The sequence below is a fragment of the Nelumbo lutea genome, chromosome 3 (assembly GCF_056320005.1).
Source record: "Nelumbo lutea isolate HS-2025 chromosome 3, American lotus-T2T, whole genome shotgun sequence".
Lineage (NCBI taxonomy): Eukaryota > Viridiplantae > Streptophyta > Magnoliopsida > Proteales > Nelumbonaceae > Nelumbo > Nelumbo lutea.
In genome coordinates, this window is record NC_142686.1 from 98505543 (window position 1) to 98516074 (window position 10532).

Consider the following 10532-nt stretch of genomic DNA (forward strand, 5'->3'; position numbering starts at 1 on the left):
CACACCAACAGAAAAAAGTAAACAAATTATTGGATATAATTTTTTTTTCTGAAAATAAAGTGTGAACATTGGTTTGATTCATTAAGAAAAACTTTATTTCTAAAAACCAACAAAAGATGATTTGAAACAAATATATGCTATAGCTTTTGTATGATAGTAAAGAGCTACTATTTGGTTTGTAGTATATGAATATGCCAAAATTTTCTATAAATTCTTTGATAGCTTGCTGCTTTAAACAATTATAGATAGACCATATCCGCCATATTTAAATGAATTTTGGTCCAAGGTAGAAATAAATAAAAGTTAGAAAACAAAACCAATAATAAAGATAGGGGGAGAAAGGTTTATGCTACATTGGAAATTAATTATTTAAGCATGACATGATAAACAATAGATAAAAACATATTTTCTAGGTATGCTTTCATGGAAGAAATTAATGGATGTATTTAGGGGTGTCAATTGAACTCGATTTGGTCCAATCCAATTCAGTCCAATGTGAGTCCACTACAAATGAATCAGGTCCAATTCAATCAAATGAATATTTTTAATCAATTTAGACTGGTCTAATTCAATGTCTAGATCATCTAATCCATTCAAATTCGCTTTAATTTAAAGGGATTTTTAGACTGCACTCCATCTCATAATTCTGATTTGAACTGCAGACTTACAAAAATTCAAAAATATAAACACACCTCCATGGCTCCACCTATAACACCCATGTTTGCCCGTGAATTGAAATAAATTCTGAGCTGGCACCTACTCTCAACTGTACTATGGAGGTAGGATTTTCAGGGGTGGACTGAACAGTAAAAAACCCTAATTTAAAAGGATTTCAACTCAAACTCGATTCATTGACACCTATATTATTATCTTATATATCAATGGGCCAGATATTGGCTTAACCCAATTACCCAATCCAATATATCTTGTTAATCTGTCCAATCTGTCTAAATTGATTTTGGACTGATCCAATCTAAAACAGATCCATTGACACCCTTAGATGTATTGATGTCTAGGTGTGCAACACCAAAACCCTAATTTGGTAATGTAGAGATTTCTTACAAAACACAAAATAAGGGATTCTAAAACGTGAAAACCAAGCATTTATTTAGAATCTTTATTCAACTTTTTTATTGCTGTAGTTATTCAACTTTAAATTAATTAATTGTCATAAAAGCTGATATGAAAACAAAATTTCTTTTCTATAGAGGCGGTGGGCAATAATGGTTCACTCATTTGGGTAAAAAACAAATGAGTCAATTTGCGATATCATAAATTAAAGAATAAATATATAAAATATAAATAAATTATAAAAAATTGGATAAGTCTCTAATATCACATAGTCATTCTATTAAACAAAAACAATTGTGAAAAATAATAACCATTGTTATCATGATAAAAAGGACAAAAAGTTTAACCTGTAATGATTAGATGTTTTTCGGAAGAGAGCGAATTAGGGGTGAAGTATTGCTTCCAATTGATTATTTCAACAATGGAGCTACATTTTTTAGATGGTGGAGACTCGGGCCAATTAGGGGTGTTGATCGTACTAAATTTGGTTTAATCCGATTCGGTCAAATGTGAGTTTATTGCTAATGGACTAGGTTCAATCCAATCTAATGAATATTTTAGATTATTTTGGGTCAGTTCAATTTAATTTTGAATTGTTCAATTTGTTTAAATTTGTTTTAATTTATATTGGTTTTAAAAAAATCTGATTTATTGCCATTTATATTCTTGTTTTATATCAATAGATTAAATATTGATTTAATCCAATCCAATCTAATATAAATTCATTATAGATAGACCAAGTTCAAACCAATCCAATAAATAAATACTTTGGACCATTAAATCTAAAATAATCTAATTAAATGCCTTTTTGGTACGTCTAATCCATCTAAATTGATTTTAGTTTGTGAAAGGTCCCATCTAAACTGATCCATGAACGCCCTTAGGCCTTAGGGCGAAGTGAGATGAATATTCTTTTTCTTTTTCTTTTTTTTTTTTTTCCACTGGTGAAGGGATAATATCGATTGCAAAGCTGACGAGGCAGGTTTGTACTAATCCTTCTTCTAGTAAGAGACTCAGAGAGTCAGAGTACGAGTTTAATACTACCACCTTCATGGCGTTCAGAAATCAGAAATTTGTTTTGGGAGTTAACCTACAAACCCTAGATAAGCGCAAGCTGCGCAACACAAGCAAGTGTCAATGTGGACTTTATTACCACCCCTCTACGGTTTTACTCGTAATATTGGGCCAATCACAAAATACCAAGTCAGCTAGCTATGCACATATGTTGTCATGTGGAAAGTTTAGGTGGTTAAATCATGACCGGTCCACGACTCTTCCCGTTTTAACTTTTAACCTGTCTACGGTGGATTTTTTTCAGACATGATCTACTTCCGTAGCAGCTCATGTAAAGGGAATTGAATGGCCAATGACGATACACCACGTCAGCTTCGTACACGTTGGTTCCACGTATCAGGATGACGTGTCATCATCCGGTTGTGGTACAGATCAGAGATTACGTGAGCTAGTCTATGGGTGACGTCAACCCCTATGTCATCCTTTTTGCCGCATCCCGATGCGTATATCTGGAGGAGCATATCTACTGCGACCATGGTCACGGGATTCCCTGCGACTGCCCAATAAAAACACGGACGCTCATACCTTGAATTTATTTACCCGCTGACGTGTTCGTGTTTCATTTGAGGGGTTGCAAGGGAGTCCTGCGATCCTATGCACTGAATCTTCTCTTGCTCAAATTATTGCACTATCCCAAAGTGGGTCCCAGATGGGACAAACGGAATCCGGCAAGATCACTAGAATCCATGTAAACCCTATCGCATTAAATCATCTCATAAGTTCCATCACCGTTGATGCATCAATAGTCAATCATTTTCTCATCATCAAGATTATCTACCGTTGATCAATTGACTAGTTATCTATAAATTCAATGTTTTCTATATCTAAGCGACTATCCACGTTTGATTTTGCCTTTGGCGATATCTATTTAAGCAACTAGAAAACGAAACTCTCCCTGTTTTCCTGTCTCTGTCACGAAATTGCGAGAAAGCAAAGCGAGCGAGAACGCCGAGAAGGTCAGACAGGTACGAGAAAGCCTGATCGCTGTGGGTTTTTTTATATATAATATATATATTTTTATCTTCTGAATTGCTTTCTCTGATTTCTGCAATTGGGTTCTGAATTGTTTGTTAAGATGGGAAGTGTTGATCCGTCAATGGTGGTCCGGGGGCGGTTGGCGGTTCTCTCAGCTCATTTATCCGGTGCTGATACCGCCGGTTTTTCGCCAATTTTGGATACTTCATGTGTTTCAGCTCAGGAAATCGTGCCACCGCCGCGGAATCTCAAGGGGACGTTGGCGATCGTTGACGAGAGAACTGGGAAGAAGTATCAGGTTCAGGTTTCTGAAGAAGGAACAGTGAAAGCTTCGGACTTGAAGAAGGTAAGGCTGGAATTATTTTGATCGTAATTAACTGTCTTCTCGAAAAGTGTCTTGCTTTGACTAATTTGTGTCCTTCTGAAACTGGGTTGATTAAGTGATTGTTATATCTGCTTTTCTTTTCTTTTACTCGTGTCGTGGATTTCTTGTTCCTGGTGAATGAATTTGAGTTCTCTATTGTGCTTGGGGTTTTAGCACTTCTAGATTTGTTTTCTAAATTCTGAATGAACGCGTATGGCCGATATGTTGTTCAAGTTGTGATTTAGATAATGGCGTGGTTGAACTTAGAACCCTGCCATTTGTGGAGTATATTTGTGCTATTCTATTTTATTTTTCTTCTTGGCCAATTCACTATCGTCCTTTTTTGTTTTTGTTTTTTGTTGTTGTTTTGTTTTTGTTTTTGTTTTTTTTTTTTTTTTTGCTTTTTTCTTTTGTTTTGCCTAGAGTTTTACTTATAGTTTGTTTAATTACAGATAACAACTGGAAAGTACGACAAGGGCCTTAAACTTTATGATCCTGGATATCTTAATACCGCTCCTGTGCGCTCGTCAATTTGTTATATAGACGGAGATGAGGGAGTTCTTAGATACAGAGGATACCCGATTGAGGAATTGGCCGAGAGCAGCACCTTCCTGGAAGTGGTCTATCTCTTAAGTAAGTATGCGTGCAAGTCTGCAAGAGTTGTTGTGCATATACATATATATATATATATATATATATATATTCAGTTGATAGATCTATTCCCTTTCTCCTTTTTACAGTGTATGGGAATTTGCCTTCTCAAAGTCAGTTAGCAGAATGGGAGTTTGCAGTATCTCAACATTCAGCTGTTCCTCAGGGGATTCTGGTGTTTATCTGTTCCTTTTGTTTAGGCAACCCAAATTATGTTTGCCAATTTCAAGTTTCTAGTAGATCGGTTTCTTTTATTTGAGTAATTAGTAGCATTGGCCAATATTTTTTCCTTTGATGTAATAAAAAAATTTGGTAATTTCTGCAAGTGTGGATCCATAAATGTTGTATGTTGTTGCCGTTTAGTAGTGAGAGGAATGTCAACTGTAAAGACTTTTGGTTGAAAGTACATAATTATGGAACTATACTGAAGGATACTGATTAGGTCTAGAGGATTCCATACTCTGGGGAAAAAGGGGGGAAACTTTTGTTTCATCTTCTTTCATGAATAAGCTGGGTTAACACTGACGTATTTCACAATAAAGTTCACAGAAGAGCTACAATCTGAGACCCTTATCTTAGTTTTTTTTAAGATCATCCTGCATCTGGAATGAACTCCTTAAATTGAAGAAACCTAGCATCCTTGTCATTTTGAAGGGTATTCTGGAAAGACCGACTGTTTTCATTTTATTTCTGTAATTAGAGTAATGCACCTATATTACTAAATCAAATAATATTTTTTTTTCTTTTCTAATATATGTTTTTTTATATTTCTCTTTTGTAGGACATCATACAAGCAATGCCTCATGATGCACATCCAATGGGTGTGCTTGTCAGTGCCATGAGTGCTCTTTCCATTTTCCATCCTGATGCTAATCCTGCACTCAGGGTAAGCTGGTTATTTGAACTTTGGTCTTTAAAGTCCTACTGTTGATCTCTTTTCCTCCCAAATAAGCACTTAAGCATTAGTAACATTTTATTATCTAAAAGATTCCTATTCCAAGTTTTTGAGCTCTAGAATACTGGCAGATAAATTGATCTGACTACTTTTTATATGGGAACACTTAGCAAATTTATGAATCTATTCAGCCCGTATCAGTTCATCCCGAACCGTGTATTTTGACATTATTTGTTTAGTTTATCCTTATATCTGATTGCAGAGAGAATTTACTCTGTTGAAATTTCTCCTGCACAGGAAAAAAGTTTTCTATTGTTACCATTTTCAAAATATTCACCAATGGGAACAATTTGGGCTTTAGGTTATTGGGTCATGCCCTAGACTTTGAGCCTTTGTAACATTTTGTATAGATGCGATCTGAAAAATATTGAATTATATATGGTTCTGACTCTTCATTGTCAGCAAAAACTGACTTCAATTTTATTCTGACAGACTTTCTGTCCTTTTTGAATTATCATTGGTTAGGCATAACAGGGTTTCTCTTCAATTTCCAATCTGAAACCTAGCATCCCTCCAACTTTTTGATTTTTTGGCCAAAAATTGGTTATCAAGCGTTCATGTTTCTTTTTTCCAGATTTAGTTTGATTTAGTATATATTACGTAGAAGCTGCATATTTAATTTTGCATTTAACAACCAGTAGGTATTTAGGAGTCAGTTATTGACAGAAATTTTACTACAAGTTGCAGAATAGTAACCTTTTTCTTTCCAAATGAACAAAATTCTATTTGGAAGTCAATGGTGCAAAAATTATATGTCAAGGTGTGTTATGCAAGACCAACAGCTCTTATATTAAACTGATATAGGATATGGAACCAAACTAATGTAGGATTGCTGACTCTGATACCACCTAATTTAGGATTGATATGATCCAAGCTGTACAGATAACATTTGAGGGAGTACTGAAAAGAAAATGATGTTTGTGGGGGCTAGAGGCAGGTTTAGGAAAGGTGAATGAGGGTTTGTCTAGGGCTCCAGAGTTGTATGATTTGATTAGAAAGTTAATCTAGATCAGAAGTCACTACAATTCAATCCTTAATGTGGAGTTTTGCAGTTATGTATAATTTCAGCTCATTGGGAATGTAGAGACTGTAACTTTAAATAAACTCTATAAATATCTTCAAATGAATTAATGGCTTGGCCTCTTAAAAGGCTTTACAGCTCATAATAGATGACTTCAAACTTTCAAGTAAATATTTTACCAATAATGATTTAAAGAGAAAAACAATAGTAAAAGAAAGTAAGAACTACTCAGATGGGGGTGAACAGGAGAAGAAGAGAGATTGATTGAGAAAAACTTGTTAGGGAAGTTGACATGCCCCTCTAATATTATATACTAGGACTGAAACAATAACAAAATTACCTCTGTTTAGTGTACTCAACTTATGGAACTACACTTGTTACAAAATACTCAATTGTACTTGATCTTCTTTACAAAATCTGGTAAGCACCTCTCTCTTTCTCTTAAATTTTATAAACATGTTCACTGATTCTTATTGATTTTCAAACATCTGTGATCATATATTTATTTGTTGAAACAGGGGCAAGATCTTTACCATTCGAAACAAGTCAGAGATAAGCAAATAGCACGCATACTTGGAAAGGTTTGCTTTTAATTTTTCTTCTTTTATGTAATACAATTTAATCTTTTGATTCTTGTTTCTTCTCTTTTTTGTTCTTTTCTCCTTTGTAACTTTCAGGAGATTTGGGTAATTGTAATTATGAATGTGTGCTGTCATAGTTATCATGCATACTGTAAATCAGTTGTGAATGTGGTTGCAGTACAACTGGGGCTGAACAGTGTCAACTTGTTCATAATTTCTCAATTTATGTGTGAAGATCTATAATGTAATTTTTCTCCCTATAAAAAGTCATTTCATATGTTGCAGGCACCAACGATTGCAGCGGCAGCTTATCTGAGGCTGGCTGGAAGGCCTCCAGTTCTTCCTTCCAGCAACCTTTCTTATTCAGAGAACTTCTTATATATGCTGGACTCGTTGTAAGTTTTGATTAAATTAACTTCCTTCCTCATCATATTAATTAGAACTCTCTCTCTCTCTCTCTGTCCAGTACCTATGTATGTATTATATGTATGAATTAAGGGAGCCATATTAAAATATAGCTACTTTATCTTCCTTGGCATTTGTTCTGACTTCAACTTGATTCATCATCATCATCTATGCCTTGTCCCATCTATATAGGATCAGCTACATGAATCCTGTTTCAACTTGACTCTACTCAGAAAAAAAAGAAAGGCAGTCATCATCTGGTTTCAAGAAAGAATTTGCTGTATATTTTGACTTTTAGAAGATATTTTGAGTTCTTCTACTTTACTATTCACGAATTATGATAATGAGTTTTGGATATATAGGAGAAGAAATAGATGTAGTAGAAAAGGGAAAACAAAAAATTTGACAAAGATTAAAAAGGAAAACCACGTAGGAATATAGATCAGAGATTGGAAAATTTATTACTTTCTTGGATATCAACTAAAAACCCAAACCGCAGAAAAATCTTGGTTTCAATCCAGGTTGGAGCCTACTTACAAGGTGGAATTACCACTTGCATGTCATCATCATGCATGATTCTTCAATTCCATGCATGAATGACCTACCTGACTTGTGCATGTCTGTTTGTGTGTTCTGCTATGTTGTGTTCGGTTAAAAGGCATACAAGTGGAATGAATGGTGTTTGTCCAGGTTCATGCATGCTTGTGTTGTGTCTGAAGTTACCTGGTGACTCATGAGCAATGAATTTGATTGCCTTCTTCAGTTTGTTGCTCCTAAGAGAAATCATTATAGAAATATTGGATTCTGGGCTTATCTGAGAGCTAATTAGAACTATTTCATTTATAAATTGCAGAGGCAACCGGTCCTATAAACCCAATCCTCGTCTAGCTCGAGCTCTGGATGTTCTCTTTATACTTCATGCAGAGCATGAAATGAATTGTTCTACAGCAGCTGCCAGGCATCTTGCATCTAGGTATGTGTATTAATGTCTGCAATCCAAACAAAGCTGACTTAAGCTTGTACAACACACCTGACAGTACTCTTGCAGTGGTGTGGATGTCTATACCGCTCTTGCTGGGGCTGTTGGAGCATTGTATGGCCCTCTTCATGGTGGAGCAAATGAGGTACCTATTGCATTCATCTTTGTGCTTTATTCTGTCTGTCCATTCTTTTCAAACACAGTTTCTGGGTTTAAGTCCCATACGTTCTGGCATTGAATGGTTTCTAGTTCAAATGAACAATTATTATATTTGATCTATTTGCATAGTTTTAAATATATTTAATCTTAATGAATAGCATGATATATGAATAGTGAGTCAATTAACAAACAATGTGGCTTACTTAATTCGTGTTGATCATAGGCTGTGCTTAAGATGCTGAATGAGATTGGAACCATTGAGAACATCCCGGAATTCATTGAAGGTGTTAAAAACAGGTAGTTCCTATATCTATGCTTGCTCTTCTTTCCTGTCATAAATTTCATGATAGTACATGAAAGGTTATGTTGAACAATGCAATTATCTACTTTAGTTAGTTATATTTATCTTCTTGTATGCTTTGCAACCTGTTCAGGAAGAGAAAGATGTCTGGTTTTGGGCATCGTGTATACAAGAACTATGACCCCCGTGCGAAGGTCATACACAGGCTAGCAGAGGAAGTCTTCTCCATTATTGGGCGGGATCCTCTCATTGAGGTTTTCCTATTTCTCTGGATCTCATAAACTCCTTTGCAAAGTCATTTTAGGGATTTTAGGAAGTCAGTTTCTGTTGAGAGCCACAATGGTATTTTGTGTTATCACTGGGGTTTTATTTGCTAGAACTTTATCATTTGCAGGTAGCTGTTGCATTGGAGAAAGCTGCACTTTCAGATGAGTATTTTGTTAAGAGGAAGCTGTATCCCAATGTTGATTTCTATTCTGGGTTAATTTATAGGTATGGCTCAAGGCATCATTTATTTTCCTCTTTCGAGTCTTGCCAGTGTTAAAAATGTTGAACATTTGTCGATCAGGGCAATGGGATTCCCAACGGAGTTCTTCCCTGTTTTGTTTGCTATCCCTCGCATGGCTGGCTGGCTGTCACACTGGCGGGAGTCTCTGGATGATCCAGATACAAAGATTATGAGACCACAGCAGGTTAGTCCTGTAGCTCATATCAACATTATTTTGGATTTGGTGTTTTGACTTGATAGGAATTGTGGAATTTTTATCCATCATTACAAATTGGTAGAACCATATTTTTTAAGCCATACAAGTGACCCATAAAGAATAATAATGCAAATATATGTGAATGCTGTTCATCTGTTGCAACATGATATCTCTGAGGACTATTTCAATATTTTATTATCTAAAACATTGCGCCTTTTCTTACCCCTTCCCGAATCTGGGCTCAACTATCTCTCTCTCTCTCTGTGTAACATTCCAGTATTTTTCTTTCCTAATTTTTAGCATATGTTGCACAAATTTCCTCTCTTTTCTCTTTTATATACCTATATTCTTTTGGATAGGCACAATGACATCAATAGTTTAATGTCATAAATAGTGTCAAATCTCTTGGGATCTTCAAAGCTTAGTAATGCAATTCAAAGAGATGAGGATTATCTGTTATTCTGTTCCCAAGAAAACCGTGATTTCTTACTAGTGTAGCAGTTTTTTTTTTAATTTTCTTAATATATTATTTCTCAAGAAATAGGTTGAAAATTTGATGTCAAAAAATAGGAGCCACAATAAATATTACTAATGCAACATACTCTGATGATGAACCAACTTTTTTGCTTCATTTCCTTGAAGCAAATGTCCAGTTGATAATAAGCCTTTTGTTTTCTTTTCATATTCTTGTTTAAGATAATTCCATGTTATTTCTTAATTTAGTGCCTTGGATCTTTCAGGTGTATACTGGTGAATGGTTACGGCATTATATGCCCATCAAAGAGCGTTTGGCAGCAGAAGCTGACAAGCTTGGTCAAGTTTGTGTTTCAAATGCGTCAAGGCGGCGTTTGGCTGGATCTGGTGTCTAGCTTAAATAAGTATGGGGGCAAGAAATAAACCACCTTTATCCAGCCTATGGCATCAACATTACCATGAGGGGATGCAGGAAGGCTTGAGATCCTTGTAGGGACAATGCAAATAAATAGCATCACTGTGAAGGATCATTAGAAGTATTATTTAATATATGATCATTCCGTGCTTCAAATTTGTACTAGTTCTCTCTTTGCAAAATGTCAAAGTTACTGAAAGTCTGAAAGAGTAACTTTAGAAATCCAGACTGTTGAACCAGTGGCCTAGAGAGTTCCAAGACCCTACCCCCCAAAAAGCAACCCCAACCAACCAACCTACTTGATGTTATTTCACCTTTTTTTTTCAATGGGAAAAAAATCCAAACACATTCTAGTTCTAGCCCTCTCTCTCTCTCTCTCTCTCATAAAAATGTCCAACAAACA

At 35.3% G+C, this 10532-nt stretch overlaps 1 protein-coding gene across 1 annotated transcript; it reads left to right on the plus strand.

The window, feature by feature from the left end:
- Window positions 1-2974: 2974 nt before the first annotated feature.
- LOC148867101 (citrate synthase, glyoxysomal) lies at window positions 2975-10285 on the plus strand. The gene is made up of 14 exons (XM_088976707.1): window positions 2975-3110; window positions 3221-3466; window positions 3937-4117; window positions 4225-4310; window positions 4917-5021; window positions 6630-6692; window positions 6978-7087; window positions 7951-8070; window positions 8146-8221; window positions 8459-8532; window positions 8670-8790; window positions 8931-9028; window positions 9105-9228; window positions 9981-10285. The coding sequence occupies exons 2-14, from the start codon at window positions 3221-3223 to the stop codon at window positions 10107-10109; spliced, it is 1533 nt and encodes a 510-aa protein (XP_088832833.1). The 5' UTR covers window positions 2975-3110; the 3' UTR covers window positions 10110-10285.
- Window positions 10286-10532: the final 247 nt, after the last annotated feature.

Bases quoted from the DNA above. Each gene is read 5' to 3' on its own strand.
- LOC148867101 (XM_088976707.1), top strand. From the start codon at position 3,221: ATGGGAAGTGTTGATCCGTCAATGGTGGTCCGGGGGCGGTTGGCGGTT. The intron at 6,693-6,977 runs GTTTGCTTTTAA...CATATGTTGCAG, and splicing joins TAGCACGCATACTTGGAAAG to GCACCAACGATTGCAGCGGC. The intron at 9,229-9,980 runs GTTAGTCCTGTA...TGGATCTTTCAG, and splicing joins AGATTATGAGACCACAGCAG to GTGTATACTGGTGAATGGTT.